The sequence below is a fragment of the Mytilus californianus genome, unplaced genomic scaffold, assembly GCF_021869535.1.
Source record: "Mytilus californianus isolate M0D057914Y unplaced genomic scaffold, xbMytCali1.0.p SCAF_3, whole genome shotgun sequence".
NCBI lineage: Eukaryota > Metazoa > Mollusca > Bivalvia > Mytilida > Mytilidae > Mytilus > Mytilus californianus.
In genome coordinates, this window is record NW_026262679.1 from 6,267,125 (window position 1) to 6,287,014 (window position 19,890).

The following is a 19,890-nucleotide window of genomic DNA, read 5'->3' on the forward strand; positions in this document are numbered from 1 at the left end:
AAAACTTAACTTTAACCACTGAACCATGAAAATGAGGTCAAGGTCAGATGACACCTGCCAGTTGGACATGTACACTTTACAATCATTCCATACACCAAATATAGTAGACCTATTGCTTATAGTATCTGAGATATGGACTTGACCACGAAAACTTAACCTTGTTCACTGATCCATGAAATGAGGTTGAGGTCAAGTGAAAACTGTCTGACAGGCATGAGGACCTTTCAAGGTACGCACATACCAAATATAGTTATCATTTTACTCATAATAAGAGAGAAATTAAGAATACTAAAAATCTTAACTTTTTTTTCAAGTAGTCACTGAACCATGAAAATGAGGTCAATGACATAACATAAGGCATCTATAAACAAAGTATGAAGGATCCAGGTCTTCTGCCTTCTGAAATATTAAGCTTTTAAGAAGTTTGTTTACGCCGCCGCCGCCGCCGCCGCCGCCGCCGCCGCCGGATCACTATCCCTATATCGAGCTTTCTGCGACAGAAGTCGCAGGCTCGACAAAAACTATCCACAATAACATACAAAATAAGAAAAACGGAAAAAAAACTATTTAATAGGGACAACAAAGAGAAAACAGGGATTCGAACCTAAATCGACAAGTCTCTACTTCAAAATTGACTCTATAACTCATTGATCTTAACCTAGCGGCTACCAACTTATACTATACGATTGTCTATTATGTATATATAAAGGTACAAGCCCTGCGTGTCCGTTGTATCGATGTGTATCATATGTTCATTTATATATGTTACAGGCATTTTTTAAATTCAGGCATTTTGTAAAATGCCTGCAAGATTCAGGCATTTTACACAATGACTAATTTTTCTAGGCATTTTACAAAATGCCTGGAAAAACTGAAAGGCATTTTACAAAATGCCTGAAATTGTTTTATAGAATGAAATGTTAAAAAAACAATAATTATTGAAAGCTTTAGACAACAGAGCAGTTTTATTTATGATAATAACTGAATGCTAAGCTTGCAATTTAAGAGTTTTAATAATCAAAAATAATATTTGTCCTGATTTTTTGCAAATACATTGTTTGGCGTAATATCTGGTTTAAGCACTTCGACCACATTTGGAGAAACCTGAACCATGGCCTATTTAGCTTTTTCATTATTTTTTCTGAAAAAACACTAACGTTCGACAACATTGGGTTTCGCAATAAGCACACACGTCACACATGAATATCTTCTTTTTCATATGTTCCCAAAAGATTCAAAGTACATTATCATGATTAATTTGACTTGTATCTGTTGGCTTATAGCTTTTAACGGACTGAAGCAGATCTGCCCATTTCGGGTGATGCATCTATAACAGGAGACGATTACCCTGTCAATGCACCGTTATTTGTCTATTCTTAGTCGATTTTCGAGAGTTAGCTACTGTCTCATTAATTCATCAGATTAATGCAAAGACCCAGGAATTTCCTTGAGGCAGTGAGGATGAAGATACTCATATCTTTGCATCACAACCAAACACGGCCGTGTATGACAAAACCCATGCTATAGAGGGGAATTTGTTTGGATGTGGATGTATAAATTCTCATTCTTTCTGAATTTGAACATTAAATATATTGCCGTATGTTAGTAAAGTGCAACACTCTCTGCGCGTTAAGAACTCTTTGACCGTTCTGCAGGTGGATTTTCTGTCCCTATCCAAAATACCTTCATTTCAAGCGGCAGTCGAAATTCCTGTCCTTTATCCAGGCTAATTCACCGCAGAAATAACCCATATGAATTATTACCAAATTGTTCTCGTCTTAAAATTGCATGAAATATTTGATACTGATTAAAAACAAACTTCTTTTTCTCTGCTTCATATGTTTCACTTTACTGTTTTGAATCTGGATTTTCTAATAATTCGTTTGTAAATTTTGTTCTATTGAAAGAACAATTTGTCCCTCTGCCATTTTGACAAAATATTCATAAATTTACTATCTGAAATACAGAGTGAGTACATACTTAACGTAGTTGCACTAAAAAGAACATATCATATGACATACAAACTTTCCCAGCTGGTTTTTGAAGAATAAATTAAGTCTACTGAACCATTAGTTATTTTCTTTGTAAGATGTTGTGTTTTTGTCCACTTTTTGTCATATGCATCTCAATGATATCCTTTTTCTACAAATTGCCTGAACCTGAACAGGCAATTTGTTGAATTTTGTTTCAAAATTTCAGTCATTTTACAAAATGACTAGGTATTTTTAGTCATTTTATATAATGCCTGTCAAGGTTAGGCATTTTATTAATTGCCTGAAAATTCAGTCATTTTACAAAATGCCTAAATTTAGAAAATACCTGTAACATATATAAAAAATATACATCTTAATTGCAACCCATTGGTAGCCGAGAGGTTTCGTCGATGTGTTGATGTCAGACAGTGAAGGCATATAAAAATTACAAAAGTTAAAGGTAAGTTTTTAAATTAATTCCATTAGTGAACAGAAATCAGTAAATTAGCCAATTCAAACTTAATGAAATCAGGCACACAAAAGAAACAATTGAATATGTATATTTATAGGTTTGATAATACTTGGTCGTGTTTTATGAATATTTAAAGCCCGAGGCGTAGCCGAAGGTTTTAAATGTTCATAAAACATGACCAAGTATTGTCTGACCAATTTAGAACATATTCACACCTTCGAGTGACATAACAAAATTAGCCTCTCATTTTAATAATCAAACTTTGATATTAGCTCACTTTAAGTGTTAACATATGTTTAATAAAAGGGATGTAAATCATTTAATGGTTATTTCAACAGATGGAATGAAAGAGCAATGAGATAGTGTTGATATAACATAAAAGGATAAATTATTAAAAAATGGAGATTTCTTCTGCTTCAGGTACAATTTAATCTCATATATCTAAAATTCCTTCATTTTAAAAGCACAAAATATTATATAAATCAGCTTTTCTAAAATTGTATAATTTTTGAATAAGGACAAAACTTCATCAATAGATTTGATTTACAATCAAGTTAACATCAGGTGCTTGTTTTTTTTGTATTGACGAATGTATTGGGTTTTTTTTCATAAACTTCCTTTTATTTTTCTTAAAACATTGAGTTTTAGGTCTGGTATAAAAATTAGATTAAAAATTCATGTATTCTACCAACGCCGTTGTCCCCTTTTCATTTTTTGTTTTTTCTGGGTGGGGGTCTATATATGTACCATTAAAAAACATTTACAATGTTGAAATCAAAACTTAAAATGCTTTTGTAGTTCTATTCTCCTGATTTCATATATAATACCGGGTAATTAGACAAACAACAGTACTCATGAGTTTTTCTTTTGCTCTTTTTCCTTGAACAGTGACTTGGGGGTTGTACACTTCGTTAGTGCAAATTTAAAGAGTTCACTTTCATAATTAATCTACAATGAAAGGTCATTCATGTGTAGCATTTTATAGTGCATGGAAAGCCATGTACTATGAACAATAGAAGGGAAAATGCTGATTTTCCATTGGACGAGAATGGATGAGTATGTTCTAAATTCATTCTTCACAATTAAGAGACATCAAATCCTACAATTTCATTGGCCGAGGGCACTTTGCTATATTCTAAAATTTGGTGAGTCCATTTCAGCGATAGATTTAGGACAGATCGGGAGGCCTGAGGGTGATCTTACACTGACACACCAAGTCCGAGTGGGATAACTATTTTACATCCCAGCTCTTCTAGACTATATGAAAAAACATTTACGCTTCTTAACATCTAGTTCAGAATGCCATACAATAATTATAATATACTTTATATATTACTATATACCCTCTATGAGCCCCGGATACAATGTTTAAATATGTTAAATTAACAGTGAGTTTGTATCCAGTCGTCCTGGTGTAGGGCTATGAATCGTGGCTTCATATGGTTAAGGTCTTGAGTTGGATTTTCCGCATAAACACTACAAATTTAGTGGATTTTTTCTACATCAATTTTGAAAGTTAGTCTTTATTCCACTTGAATATTTCTAAGTTTTATTGTGTGTTCGACATTCCCGCCAAAATGTTACAGAACAAAAGAAAGCATGCAGAACAAAGACACTCAAGGTAGGGTGATCTGGTAGGGGTGATCCTACTCAGATCATCCTTGTTAGAACAAAGGAGTAGGGATGTAAAGAAAAAGAAACCACGGTAAATGAATAGGCTGACGTCACGGCAATAGTTTAACTCCAATGCATCAACACTTGACTTTGTAAATAAATCCTGTCCATAATCGGTCATTTACTAGTAATCTACAGGATACTTACCGGTTATTTCATCCACACAACTCATTTTTTTGCGAATTTATTCCTATACTTTTTACTCTATTGAAGTTGAAAAGTAATAATCAAAGAGCTGAAAGCTCTGAGGAAAAATGACGCCATTGTCTCTAATGTTGGGATATTTTTGATGCAAGTCTTGATTTTCACATAATTTACCTACTGACTCTTAGGAGACTTTTCAGTTCATGGTAGGTAGGCTGACTGACAATAGAATAGATATGAATTGTTTTCAATGTCTATGGCTTTTTTTATTTGTTTGTCAAGATATATATATATATATATATATATGTGTGTGAAGTGAAGATGACTACTGGTTGTTTCTTTTGTATAAAGAAATAGCTCAAGACTACCTGAACGATCTACAATATCCAAAGTAATATGTGGATTTGTTTCTTGCAATTTCATTATTCTTAGTCAAGGATACATTAACAGACTATCCCCTTCTTTGTAGAATTATTTAACAAAATGATGATGAAGAGCCTGCAGTAAGCAAGCTCTTATACCCCACATAGTCCTTATTTAAGAGATAAGTTACAAGTGACTTAGTGACATTGTTATTTCTGTTACTTAAAGGATGGTCAAATTCTGTAGATTTAGACAATAGTATTGTTATACTAGTTTGACAATTACAAATATAGTGACACCATTTATACAACCAAATTTCATTGTTGATATATATATATATATATATATATATATATATATATATATATATAAACTGAAATCTTTAAATGACAACATAAATTATTGCAGAATTATTTTTTTTCAAATGATTTAATGTTTGTGAGTCATTTATTTCAAATAATTAACCTGTACTAAAATAAGGAGATGTGGTTACATGATTGCAAATGAGATAACAGTCTGATAACTGTCCACCAGAGTCTAAATAATGTGGCTGTTGGCAGTTATGAGTCACTTTCCAGACCTCATCAATGAACTAAACCGGTTCAAATGCAAAAAATGCAGCTGTAATGTAAATATGGTAATTTACATCATTATAGCCTCATTTTTTTATAAGGACCTAGCTAGACCTTTTTCTTAGGCAAGGTGTATTATATTACTCTGAAAGCAATACAATCCAGTTTTCTCCCCAGGAATTTATTTATAGCGCTGTGGTATTAGCGCCCGATTTAAGATTGATTCACCTTATGTTTCGTGTTTGTGACTTGATGTTACATTTATTTATAACTACCATGTTAGTTATGTTATATTAAATAGACAAAGACCTGGAGTTTTTATACATGTGCCATGTGCATTATCAGAAATGCAAATAAGTGACATTTTAATTATTAATTAAACTTTAAAAATTAAAATGCCTAGATAACTTAAATAATTTGATTTTATTACCACCCGTCCCCAAATGTAGCACATTAGGTATACCTTTTTTTCTCACTTTCAGTTGTTTGACTTATAAACTAGTTATATATCCTTTACAGCTTCATAATTTACTTACACATATTTAAGAAGGTTTTCAATGACAAAATTGGAATTTCTTCATTCATTTTTATTTAAATTTATCAAATTACAATTTTGCAATTACAATTAGTATATCTTTTAATATCAAAGGAAGAAATAGAATAACTCTTTCCATAAGTACTGAAATGTTATTAAAGACATGCTTAAAAAAGGCTAACATATTTGATCATATTCCAAGATGAATATGATAGAAATAGTTTTTTTAAAGAGTTTTTTTTTTATTATTTAAGGTGGATTATCAATAAATAAATGTTTGCCAATTGAAACATTACAACTACATTTAAAAGTTGTGTTTGGTAATTTTATGAATATGTGAATTATTGCCACCAGAAATATTTTACAAGATTTGACAATACTTGTTTTAGCACTTTTCCCCACTGAAATTGTCTCCCTTCACAACTTCCGGTTTACATATTTTTTGCTGTATCTCTAGGAATCATTAAATGCTATTCCTTATCCAAGCGATTCACTGTTAACATTGATTTTAAAATAATATTTAATTAATAGTTATTGAAAAGTGGATGGCAAATCTAAATATTTTTTATTTATTTTCAAGAAATTTTCGTATCCGATTTTGAAAATAGCGATGCAAGTAATCGTAAAATACGGGCTTGTAAGTAACACCTGGACAACGGGAATGCTTTTCTCAAAACAATACAGGTCCAATAGCTTAGTTGTTAACTCAAAAAAGTAATGAAATAATCGTAGACGTTTCAAAAATGGACGAGACCACGTTGTCAGGGAAAGGGTAAAACTTTCATTAAATACTTTTGGTATGATTTATTGAGCACTGCCTACTCCTTTCATAAAGTTTCTGCATCTTTTAATTCTTTTTAAAGTGAAAAAAATCCAGAAAGAAATAAAGGCTTTTTGACAGTAAAACTTCTGCAAATATCGCCATTTTGTTCTTTAATTGAACTAACCCCTGCGATATTTGACCTATATTATGTCTGCAGCAGTAACTTTTTAAACAAAATACATACGCACCGCGTGGATATAACCGTATTACTAATTTTCGATTCTTTAAAACTTCTTAAATCTTGATAAAGACCATTATCTTTCGTATGATTTCAAGATGATTCCGATTATTATTTGTTGATTGATTTTACAGTTCAACTGACAAGAAAGGTTGACATTCTTTCAAGAACTATTTTGTCTACCGATAGCGATTTGTTATCATTGGTATGTAAAAAGTCCAAAACCATAACAATACGGATCTATTTATATTCTGATTTTTTTATGGATTGTAAAGACATGCACATAAGAGCAAAAGCTCATATAAATATGAAAAATATACCAAAGGGATAGCTCATTAAAAATGAAATTCTGTACAGTACATAGGTATGTAAAATACGGAACCAAGTTCGGAAGGCGGCTTGGCAGCGATAAAATGACATCTTGTCAATGGTATAGTAAAATTGACGCTTTGACAGCGTCATTTTCCAAAAACGTCACAAGTATATTTTAATTACTGAAACAATTTAAGTTAAAGAAAAATCCACTACTATGTAAAATAAATATAATAAACACTAAATTTACTAAATTTTTTCAGAAAACAGCAGAGTTTAAACGAGTTTGTTAGTCTTTTACTACACTAATATATGTATAAAGTTTGTAATGTTTAACTATATAGGCAAATCAGCCTAAATTTATTGATCAAAATACAAGTTTAATTCGGTGGTGGTGGTTTTCCATTGGTTGTCGTTGGGGTTACAGTTGTAGTTGTTGGGGGTACAGTTGTAGTTGTCGTTGGGGGTACGGTTGTCGTTGTTGTTGGGGGAACGGTTGTCGTTGTTGTTGGGGGAACGGTTGTCGTTGTTGTTGGGGGAACGGTTGTCGTTGTTGGGAGAACGGTTGTCGTTGTTGTTTGGAGAACGGTTGTCTTTGTTATTGGGGGAACGGTTGTTGTTGTTGTTGGAGGCACGATTGTCGTTGTTGTTGATGGTAATGTTGTAGTTGTTGTCATAGTTAAAGAAGGTATTGTGGCTACTGTAAGTCGGTTATATTCTGTTGATGTTTCAGTTTCGGTAGCTGTTGATCTGTATTGTGTTGTTTGAATATTCGTTGTTGTCTGAACTTGTGCTGTGCTTATCTCTCCATCTTTTCGTTCTCCCGATGTTGGTGAAATGGTTGACGGTTGATGACTCCAGCTGTATTTATAGCTACAGTTTCCGTCAATTGGATGGTGTTCATTCTCATAGTACTCTGCTTTATACGGAATTTCAATATAACCAGCATGTAGTGGTCTCGTATTGGATAAAAAGAACTTCTCACTGCAAACTGACCTTTTGGTGATAAAACCTGGCACCTTAAATAATAGAACAAAATACCATTAGTACAATTGAGTTTAAAACCTAGAACCTTGGATAAAAGAACAAACAGTATAAGTACAATTGACCTTCTGCTGTTAAAAACCTGCCACCTTAAATAAAAGAACAAATTAAACACCATTAGTACATTGGGATTTTAAAAAATGAAGTTCATTACTTGAGCTCAAATGCATAAAAATAGTTAATTGACACAGCATCATAACTATTATATCCTTAACTGACTTGTTATATGTTTGGCGATCTATTGTATATTTATCTATGCCATAAAGCTTTACAAAGAGCAGCATAAACAGATTTTATCATATCGCCAGTGCCATTTTTATGGCAAAAAAAAAAAAAAAAACGATCACGTATATAAAGTTGTTTAAAACAAAACTTCTATTCATAAATAAAAGAATACTATAACTAAAGACTTTTACAACATAATATATAGTATTATTCAAATGCTTTGATATGTCAATTTATATCACGTGTTTTTATATTGGGCGGATCTTACTAAAAAAGATACTTATTGACGTGTACCTCCTTTTTTTTTTTAACTTCAGACTAATAAGTCCAATTCTGTTTCATTAAAATTCCTTTTTTAACTTCAGACTTATAAGTCCAACTTTGTTTCACTAAATTTTCCAAGGTTGATACAAATATCTTGTTTTAGGAACGGACAGGTAAAAAAAACAAACAAGAGGTCAGAACTGTGAAACTGACATGATGCTTTACTTTTTTTTATTGACACCACTGTTGTTACCATTCATAACATGGTTGTCAACACACACTTGACATTCCTATGGTAATCAACTGTGCTCCTCTTTGCACCGTCATGTACCTTTATTCATATGAGGTAGGCTTCAAAGTTTATCCAGTTATAATATATACTTATGCATCTTGGCAAACCCTTTCAACGTATAAAGTAAATATACATGTCCTGTCCCAAGTCAGGAGACTATAGTTCAGTGGTTGTCTGTTATATTTGTTTTTCTCATTGTTGAATGCCGTACGGTTGCCTATAATTGCTTACATTCACTTCATTTGAACTCTGGTGGATAGTTGTCTCATTGGCAATCATACCACATCTCCTTATTTTTATATTGATGCTAATTTTAATAAAATCGAATCTGTACAAATGCTTAAGTATGGGTTTTGTTCATTGTTAAATGACCTACGGTGACCTATAGTTGTTAACTTCTATGTCATTTGGTCTCTGGTGGAGAGTTGTCTCATTGGTAATTATACCACATCTTCTAACTTTATATTAAGAGGTGGTTATGAATTTGTCAGTTATTTGTGTTTTAATTTAAATACTGATAAGTAAATATAAATGTTTGCCTTTTCATTCAAATGTATTTATGTAATGCGCATTGGAAAGTACTATCATGAAATAACAATTTCACAAATCTGAATTTTTTATAGACAATAACAATTTGCAATGTATACTTGCTAAATTTATGGTTTATTTCTTCTCGTTCGAAAAAAACCCATTGGGAATAGAAATATGGTTATCCCTAGACTTTCCATCTTGAGTACAATGCCATGCTTAAAAGGATTATCCGATTTGCCCGGGTGATGTATAAATACGCAACCACTTCCAGTAAAAATCCGATACCTCCTGTTGGGAGAGGGCAACGCCCTCTTTGCGTTAAAGAACCCTTGAAACAACTCTGTCAGGAATCCATGTTGAAAGGTCCATTTTATTACTCTGTAAAAAAATGCTCTCCTTTTCAAGTTGAGGTTGAAATTAATGCTCTCATCCTCGTCAACCCTCTCATTGTTTGTTGTTCATTTGTTCTTGTCTTGATGCGAGAAATATTTGTCACTGAATGTTAGACAAACAAACAAACAAACAATCAATCAAACCTGTAAATTTTAAAATTGAAAGTTTTGCTTTTGCGACGCCGGTTTGATAGGATTGGTTGTCTCGCATATCTAAAACATATTTTCCAAATACGATGTTTGAAGTCAGTATAAAGTATACTGAAATCAAAAATTTTATCAAATGTATTTTAATGGATGCAGCCATAATCGTTTGTACATGAAATACATCCACTTCATTTGAACTTTGGTGGATAGTTGTCTCATTGGCAATCGTACCACATCTCCTTATTTTTATAATAATATATAATTGAGTAATTATGATTTTTTTTTAAATATACAAGAAGGACGTTCTGTAACTATGTTTATTGTCTTTCCGATACAAATTAGTTCATTTAATGATTTCATTCGGATTCAAAATCATAATTATTCAATTTTTTTAAAAATCTGTAAAAACTTCAGTTTTATGCCATCGTATGGCATTTATAATTTGGTTATAAGCTCGGAAAGTTGTTTCGATCTAGAAGTACACATGTGAACTTAATATTATACTTCAAGTTAAAATGCCAAATTTTGATTGGTTAATACAAGGAAGACATTCTACTCCGTGGCTTATATATTATTATAAAAATAAGGAGATGTGGTACGATTGCCAATGAGACAACTATCCACCAAAGTTCAAATGAAGTGGATGTATTTCAGAGACGTTTGATCGTTTATTATGGCAAGCCGTTCTCGTCAAAACTATGTTTAAACCATTTTTTCGATAAAATTACACATTGAGATTTAAAAAATCACACTGAGATTTAAGAACCTAAAATAACACACTGAGAAATCGAAACTACACACTGAGATTTAAAAAAATGAAAAACACACACTGAGAATTTAAAATTACACACTGAGATTTTAAAAAGACACACTGAGATGAAATAAATTGAAAAACACACACTGAGAATTGTTAATTACACAATGAGATTTCAAAAATACACACTGAGATTAATATGCAAATTACTAATGAATATACACGAGATGAATAATTCAGCAGATTAATATCTTGGTCTCCCGAACTCTTGTCATTATAATGAAATGAGGTTCCTACAACCAACATTCGTAATAAATTTCAAGACTTAACAACTTTTTTTGCTAACTCATATTCATAAGTTTGTTGCCTATAATTCAGATTATTACTAACAGTATATCGGGATTTTTTGCTTAAAACTGTTTAAGCATGGTATCTTTTCAAAAGCCTTTCACCTGTTACCCTGATTTCGCAAGGTAATCTTTTATATTTTTGTTACGTATATATGCTATAATAGGCACTTGGAAAAAAAATTCACTGCATTGTTTGTATTTTTGCAGATTGTTCCAATGTTTTCTTATAATTTTAATAAAGTTTTTCACCATTTGGTTATATTTTGTAATGAGAGTAAGTGGGTATTTTTCTTGTTCTATTGGTCTTTAATAACGTAGTTTTTCTATACGTTGTATTTTTTATGTTTTTTATATAACATTTAGCGCCAAATTGAAGGACTAACGAGTTCTGTCCCCAAGTTGTTTTAAGCTTGTAATAGATTCAGATTAAGTATGCTAATTATATGTGCGCATAAAAAGAGCGCACAAATCTCAGTGTGTAATTTTAAATTCTCAGTGTGTAATTTCAAATTCTCAGTGTGTGTTTTTCAGTTTATTTCATCTCAGTGTGTCTTTTTGAAATCTCATTGTGTAATTTTCAATTCTTAGTGTGTAATTTTCATTTCTCAGTGTGTGTTTTTTCATTTTTTTGTAATCTCAATGCGTTTTTATGAAATCTCAGTATGTAATTTTAATTATCAGTGTGTGTTTTTAGGTTTATTAATCTCAGTGTGTTTTTAATTTTTAATTCTCAGTGTGTAAATTTTTTTAAAAATGGTTTAAACATAGTTTTGACGAGAACGGCTTGTCATAGTTTATGCGCTTTATTAAACACGGATTTCGTTCGCTTACATCTTGAAGCGAAAGAATAATGGAATTAGATTTAAAGACAATGTCCAAGATCTAAGTTTCTGCCACATGCCTTTTTCATAGACATAGACTGTCAACATAAAAAATTACATCTTGCTTCACGTTAGTTACTTTCCTTATGACTGCAACGTCGCTATGTACATGACGTTATAAAGTTTATTACTTTCAATTTAAAATTTCAATGACAATTATATAATACATTACATACCACATAGATGAGAGTGTTATAGAGCAGATGGATACAACTCGGTTTCGCATCGGTTGACAATGTTTTCTAGGAGTAAACAATTGCTCTATCACCCTCTCAGCTTTGTGTTATTTATATACATGTACTATGATAATGAAAATAAAATAAACACTTGATTATTGGTAAAGAACGAAAGACTTTCAGAAATTGGTCCCGGTTTAAAATAAGTTTAAGTAGAAATTGGCCCTATTTGTTTGGGTTTTGGTCCCTTTTGTTGTGCTTAAAATTTGTTTATTAATGTTCTTATTATCTGTCGCTCAGAAGAAGAACAATATACACCAACTTCTATATAACGGGATGTCTGTGGAAATATCAGTATTTACTTTAAATTTCCAGGGACAAATAATTATACTATTAAATTTATAAACTTACGCCAAGTTCTACAATAGGTTGGTTGAAATCTAGAACTAATGTAAGCTCGTTTTCATCAGCTGGTTCAGTTATCGAAAGATAACAGCAATTCCAATACATTGACGTGGTTGTTCTATGAATTGGATATGCATGACAAATTGGTATCCTCGGTGGACCACCCCATCGTCCTAGCCACCACCTTCGTGTCCTTCTTCCATCACATACACACAAAACAGTAAAAATTATTAAGATATTAACCGAAAGAAACTTCATACTGTAATTCAATTCAAGTGTTTGTTGAGTAAATTTGTTCTTTTTACATAATAACAAGGTTTAGTCGGAAACCACAGGTTGTCGCTTAAATGTAGTTCTCGGCAAACTTCCTGGATCTTATTTACTGCCGTGATGATAGGATCTTGATTTAAAAGGTGGTTTTATTTTATAATGATGTATTATAAAGTTAAGCTAGATGAAAAAAAAAAAAAAACTAAACGAGGAGAACTGTTTTTGTTAGTCGCTCCTCCAACAACAATATTATATTGATCATGGTGTGTTATGAATCTATCATGAACAGTGCAGTTTGTAATCAACACTGAAAATAAAGGCATAGGAAGAAACTATTTCGGAATGTCCTTCTCACCATCAGATTCATCCATGTACGAAAAATGTGACTGAAGCCATCAACATATCCAAACTAAAACACATCACAACGTACCCAAATGAAACTAGATTGGACAAAAAAAAAAAAAAAACTCCTCCCAACGTTCTAAAATGAAAATAAGACTATATACGGATATATGTCAATACCTCCGTTTACCATGGAAAACATGTGTGGATCTCCATTTGCTAGTTCTGGACGTTTGGAATCGATGGAATCAACCGGAAATTCAATAAAAATAGTTTGAACTACATTCGGTTTCGCGTTCCATATGCACCGAAAAACGCAGAGAAGGAAGTCGAAAGGTAAAGATTCAACAATCTTCAGCGTTCAGTGACATGAATACTACAAGATGATACTCGTTCAATATTTCATCTATATATATACGTCTTTGATCAAATGCAGGATACAGGGAACCCGTAATGATCTCGCCAATCGAGCAAAACCGTTGTAATTAACAAAAGATATAACTAAAAACCGACATTAGATCTAAACAAAACTGCACCACAACGAAGTAGATGAAACAAGTTGAAACCAAAACCAATCCAAACATTCTAAACAACAACGCATCACAACGCGATTAAATTGAAAATAAAATTACGGATTTATGCCAATACCTCCGTCTCCCATGAAAGCACATGGTCACTGGTCGAAAGATATGACCAAAATCCAGCAATATATCCAAACAAATACGCATTTATACAACATATCTAAAGGAAACAATAGTTGAGCATAAACTGGCAAAAAGTTCAAACAAACTAACGCACCAAAATGTTCTCGAAAGAAAGTAAATTTAAGATTTATTTCAATACTTCCATTATCCATGTAAGCAGGCTTGATCACTGGGCGAAATATTTGACTAAAACAAACTACATATCCAAACGACTAACAACGTTATTCAATGAAACAATATATGAGCAAATAAACAACCAAAAATTGCAAAAAAGAACGAACCCTAAACGTTTTTAGATGAAAATAGAATTGACTAAACTCTATAACAAACGGAACTAAGTTCAACACGAAGTCCAAGTAAAGTTTTTCCCCCATCTTAAAAATTTATCTGAGATTTGATGGTTTACTATTCGTGCTAATCTCCTGAATGAATAAGTCTAACAAGCTGGGGATGGCTGCAGTGATTTAATGATCCGGAATTAACGAACAATTATCACTGCTTAAACTGGAGGTTCCTGATATGGGTTATGGCACATAAACAATCATGTTTCTGGCTTATTGTAAATTTTTTAGTTTATAAATTATGTTATTGCACGAAAACTAAGGTTAAACTTCCTTAGGCAAAGATGAAAAAGCTGTTATGTTTATGTTTTTTGTGCTGATGCCTTTCTATTTGTTTTACGTATTTGGCTCTCATCCTTTAGAATCAAATGAACATGATTCCAGACACAACTGTTCTGCGCAATTAAATCGGTGACATACATTTAAATCAAACTAGTTTTGTCAGCTCTTGATTCTGTGCTGCGTTTCAATTCCAAACGATTATGACACCTGATATCTCAACCAGTTGAATACAATTTTTTTTTACTAAAACCCACAAAGGAAATCAGTCCAAAAAATATTTAAAATCAAGAATGTCTGTAAAATAGTCATTAAAGACAAATCAATCAATACCGATTAAATGAATGTATGTTATACATTTTTCGGAAAATATTTTGTTTTCACATAATTCGTTAAGCTTGTTTACATATGAAATATCAAATTAAATTCCTCATGCTACGCAAATTCCGATCTTTGACCACCTTCCCCATTATAAAGAGCTAACTGAGTTGTGACGAAATCGAACTGAGCTTAAAATATGAAAAATGCAAATAGGGTAACTTTTCAGTTCCCGGACAAAACATTTTGAACCATAGACAATATGTTTACCAAACTTGGCTTGATAATGCCCCATTGGAAAAAAAAGAGCCTAATTTATTTTGATGTATAAACTAGACCAAGGTGACAGCATCAATTGATACACTGAAATTTGTTCAAAAATGTTGGTTTCCTGGTGAAATCTTTTGAACCAAATGTTCATTCAACCTTCACCACAATCAGCTTAAAAAACATCACTTGGAAAGAACAAGACCCCTACTGATTTTTGAATCATTAAGCTAAAATTCAAGTTCAAAGATTGAGAAAGGCTTAATATTTCGAGCAATAAACCAATCGTTTTGTGGATAAAGCGCCTTGTGTGAAACATACCCCTATTGATTTTGATGGCAAAAGTTAAAAGGTCAAATTCACAGCAGTATTTTCAACTTTCAGATAATATCTGTCAGCAATAGCCATCTTTTGACTAAATAATTAACATACTTCAAAACAAAAATAAAGGAGAAAAATGTACCCGACAAGAATAAACCTGTTTTTTTTCAATACAGAAAAGTCATTGTTTGCCCATTAAGGTCGTTAAGGCTAGTTTGAACCCATGGTGTCCTTTGTACACATTGGATACGGCCAGAATTTCACCACTAAATGTTACATATGACAATAAGGAGATGTGGTATGATTGCCAATGAGACAACTATCCACCAAAGTTCAAATGAAGTGGCTGTAAGCAATTATAGGCAACAGTACGGCCTTCAACAATGAGAAAAACCCATACCGTATAGTCGGCTATAAAAGGCCCCGACATGAAAAATATGAAACGATTCAAATGGGAAAACTAACGGCCTAATTTATAACAAAACAGTTTACGGAAAACAAATATGACAGACATGAACCAACGACAACCACTGAACTACAGGCTCCTGACTTGGGACAGGCACATAAAGAATGTGGCAGGGTTAAACATGTTTGTGGGCGCTCAACCCTCCCCTAACCTGGGACAGTGGTGTTACAGCACAACATAAGAACAAACTATGAAAATCAGTTGAAAATGGTTTAACTCATCAGATCGATACAAAGCAGAAAAACATACTATAGTGTTAAAAAAGCAAGATAAACAGAAATAAAAAGTTACATTCTCGTATGAAGTATTAGCTAGAAAACAATGTCTGCCGAGAAAACAGAGGATAACATGCAACATTGCAATACCTCACGGTTCTGCGATCATATTGAATAAAGTTTGAATGTATGCACATCGTTTGTTCAATATAATTCATTTTAATATAAAAACATGACTGCAATTGCGATCAAATAACAATGAAATTTGATTTCGACTTTCATCTAAAATATTTTGATGCAGCACTGCAAAAGTGAAACTGCATGAAATAACTCACGGACTTTCTTGTAACAAATCAAGAAAATACTGAACAGTTAGTTATCGATGATTCATTTTAATGTTTTAGATTTGTATTCAGGTTATTGGTAGACATTAATGTTTATGCAGGGGGTGGTGGACCGTCTGGCGTTTCGGTTGTAGTTGTTGGACTTTCTGTTGTCTCAGGTCTTCTGTTACATCCACATCTACCACGGAGTCGTCGTCTGCCATTGTACTCAGCTGTGTACTGAAGCTCTACCGAACCAGCAGAAATAGATTCAGAATTAGTCAAGACAAACTTCTTATTACGGGATGATTCTTTAATGGTAAAACCTCCAAGCTGAAAGGGAAATTAGATAATGCATATACACGCCTCTTAGTTAATTTGAGAGTAGCAGTACATTAAGACGAGACAGGCAGCTTTCTACTTCGCTAGAATACGTGTTTGTTTGTTTAATCAAGAAAAAGGTAGCCATTGTAGAGATGTCACACTGCCATCATAACTCATGAAAACTGTTCATTTATTTCAATTGCATCATAGTGACCCCTTAACGTCTAATTTACTCATTGTAATCAAAACGAATCATCATGAAGACGGCTATATACACTATCTCATGAAGACGGCTATATACACTATCTCATGCAGACGGCTATATACATTATCTCATGAAGACGGCGATATACACTATCTCATGAAGACGGCTATATACACTATCTCATGAAGACGGCTATATACACTATCTCATGAAGACGGCTATATACATTATCTCATGAAGACGGCTATATACACTTTCTCATGAAGACTGCGATATACACTATCTCATGAAGACGGCTATATACACTATCTCATGAAGACGGCTATATACACTATCTCATGCAGACGGCTATATACACTATCTTATGAAGACGGCTATATACACTATCTCATGAAGACGGCTATATACACTATCTCATGAAGACGGCTATATACACTATCTCATGAAGACGGCTATATACACTATCTCATGAAGACGGCTATATACACTCTCTCATGAAGACGGCTATATACACTATATAATTCTTGTACATCTATTTTTAGAGTTTACGAATTAGAAAATAAAACATAAAATGTGTACGAAGCTAAACATCCAGTAACAAAAAATTATTTTTATTAACAAAAATCAAGATATAACACAGTTTTATGCATTGTCAATCAAACGGCAAAGTCGGGGGATAGGACAAGGAAACACAAAGTGAATAACCAGTCAATCTGTTACAATTAAGCCTTCTTTACTATATCATTCTGTAATTTGGGGTACGTTAAAAGTTAAATAAAAAATATTGATTCGTATTAACTATAGTTCAAAAGTATAGTAATTTCCTTGTGAAAATTGATACAAGAAATTTAATAAGTATATACTTTGAATTCAGAGTAAATCGTCTTGATTTAGCAGTTCAATGAGAACTTTGTCGTACTCCACTGCACATTGATATTATATGTTCATTTCTTACAATTTTCTATAGAATCAATGACATGAATGAGTGTCGTTTGTTAAGTCAAACTCGAACAGATAGAATTTATATTCACCAGAATGGTATGCAAGCTGAGAATTAGTGCTCATTTATAAATATCTATTGAGCAGGGTCATTATAAAAAGATTGACAACGATAATAAAATAGAATTTGTGAATTTTTGTTCTTCAAATTCAATTGAGGATGACTTTCATTTTATTATGGAATGTTCAGCATTAGAACAACAAGGACAAATTATTTCAGATTTTGCTTACAAAAAATGTTTCAATTAAAAAATTTAAAAAATGATCTAGATACACATGTGCAGCAGGATCTGCTTAACCTTCCGGAGCACCTGAGATCACCCCCAGCGTTTTGGTGGGGTTCGTGTTGCTCAGTCTTTAGTTTTCTATGTTTTGTTTTGTGTAATGTTGCCTTTTGGTCGTTTTTCGTTTTTTGCCATGGCATTGATCTCTCTGATACAGACAACATGCAGATATATTTGGCTTCTTTCAAGTCAATGTGAAGTAATATGCAATATTGTGGCTTTGATTTGTAATAAATGTTATACAATAAAACAACTGCTATATAGATAAAAGAAGATGTGGTATGAGTGCCAATGAGACAACTCTCCATCCAAGTCACTATTTGTAAAAGTAAACCATTATAGGTCAAAGTACGGCCTTCAACACAGAGCCTTGCCTATATTACATTTATATTATCACTAGCATTATCATTGATGTTTCTTTACTTATGTTTCTTTAGAATCATTATAATAAGTTTTGCCCTTTATGGGCCTATGATTTGTTTGATTGAGTATTCGTATTCGTATATAAGTAACAACAATGTATCAGATTCACGCTTTAGCATACTTTAAAATCCGAACTTACACTAAGACTGTCGATAGGTCGATTGAATCTGAGAACAACTTGAAACTCTTCCGGATCCATATCTTCTGACACTTTGAGATAACAGTCTCCATCATATGTCTTCACAGTTGTTGCATCAGTAGAATCCCCTGTTTCCTTGGAATCGCCATCATCGGGTCTGGGTCTACCAGGACGACCGCCATCCGGTCTTGGTCCCCCTGGACGACCTCCATCAGGTCTTGGTCCACCAGGACGCCTTCCTCCCTGTCGTCTACCATGACATCCAAGTGTTGCAAAAATAATTACAACTAGTACTAGTATAAGCTTCATCCTGCAAAAAAATAAAAATAAAGAGAAGCATTCAATTTTTATAATTGCATTTTTATGCTACAACCGTGAACGAGTTATATCAAATGTTTCGTTTGTTTTCCAAAGCATTGTTGTGACATTGTCACGGGAAGCACGTACTGTCATGATTTTTGCATTTTATTGGGATATAAAATTTAATTTTTGAAAGCCTCTCAATTGTAATGTAATTATATATAGAATTGACGATACTACACAAACAGGAAAATATAAAGTCAAAAAATGTGTCCAACCGTATTGATATACGATAGTAATACATATGTATACAAAGTACGAAGTAATACATATTTAGACGAAGTACAAAGTAAAAAATATGTTTACGAAGTACGAAATAATAATAATAGTTATTTTATCTTATTCGTATATAGCTTTCTTCTATCAGTATCGCTGAATGAATCTTTAGACTTTTATAAACAAGTCTAAATTGAAAACAACGTTCAAATCTATGATTGCGTTGGATAAAAATCTGTAAGGGTTCCGCGGAACCCAGTGTCTCGCCTACTTTTGCTGTTAATCGCAGGCTCAACAAAAATGAGGAAAACAATTAATAAAAATATTCCTCTCTATACTATCTTTTGATTGTAAGTAGCTTCTGTCCAAGTTTGGTAAAAATCCAGGATAGTTTATGAATCTAATAAATGTTTTAAAAACTTAAACTGCAGACTGTATGTAATGTTAACTGGAAGAAAAACTAAGTCCATTTATAAGTAAAATACGGAAAAAATGGAACAAAATTTTAACCAAATTTCCTTCTAGATACTAGCTTTTAATCATAAACAAGCTTCTGTCCAAGTTTGGTACAAATCCAGGATAGTTTA

The 19,890-nt window shown here is 32.6% G+C and overlaps 2 protein-coding genes across 2 annotated transcripts; both read right to left on the bottom strand.

Annotated features, from left to right (window-relative positions):
* Positions 1-7,204: 7,204 nt before the first annotated feature.
* On the bottom strand, positions 7,205-12,820 carry LOC127733892 (mucin-2-like). The gene is made up of 2 exons (XM_052243339.1): positions 12,514-12,820; positions 7,205-8,065 (listed from the first exon to the last, which is right to left on the bottom strand). The coding sequence occupies exons 1-2, from the start codon at positions 12,763-12,765 to the stop codon at positions 7,427-7,429; spliced, it is 891 nt and encodes a 296-aa protein (XP_052099299.1). The 5' UTR covers positions 12,766-12,820; the 3' UTR covers positions 7,205-7,426.
* Positions 12,821-16,402: 3,582 nt separating this feature from the next.
* Positions 16,403-19,308, bottom strand: LOC127733397 (uncharacterized). Its single transcript, XM_052242764.1, has 2 exons — positions 18,728-19,308; positions 16,403-16,686 (listed from the first exon to the last, which is right to left on the bottom strand). The coding sequence occupies exons 1-2, from the start codon at positions 19,034-19,036 to the stop codon at positions 16,468-16,470; spliced, it is 528 nt and encodes a 175-aa protein (XP_052098724.1). The 5' UTR covers positions 19,037-19,308; the 3' UTR covers positions 16,403-16,467.
* Positions 19,309-19,890: the final 582 nt, after the last annotated feature.

What these genes read in the sequence shown, in the direction of transcription:
- LOC127733892 (XM_052243339.1), bottom strand. Translation starts at nt 12,765, where the DNA reads ATGAAGTTTCTTTCGGTTAATATCTTAATAATTTTTACTGTTTTGTGT. An exon ending in AACCTATTGTAGAACTTGGC is followed by an intron (nt 8,066 to 12,513) that starts GTAAGTTTATAA and finishes CTATTATTTAAG; the next exon opens with GTGCCAGGTTTTATCACCAA.
- LOC127733397 (XM_052242764.1), bottom strand. Translation starts at nt 19,036, where the DNA reads ATGAAGCTTATACTAGTACTAGTTGTAATTATTTTTGCAACACTTGGA. An exon ending in GACCTATCGACAGTCTTAGT is followed by an intron (nt 16,687 to 18,727) that starts GTAAGTTCGGAT and finishes TTTCCCTTTCAG; the next exon opens with CTTGGAGGTTTTACCATTAA.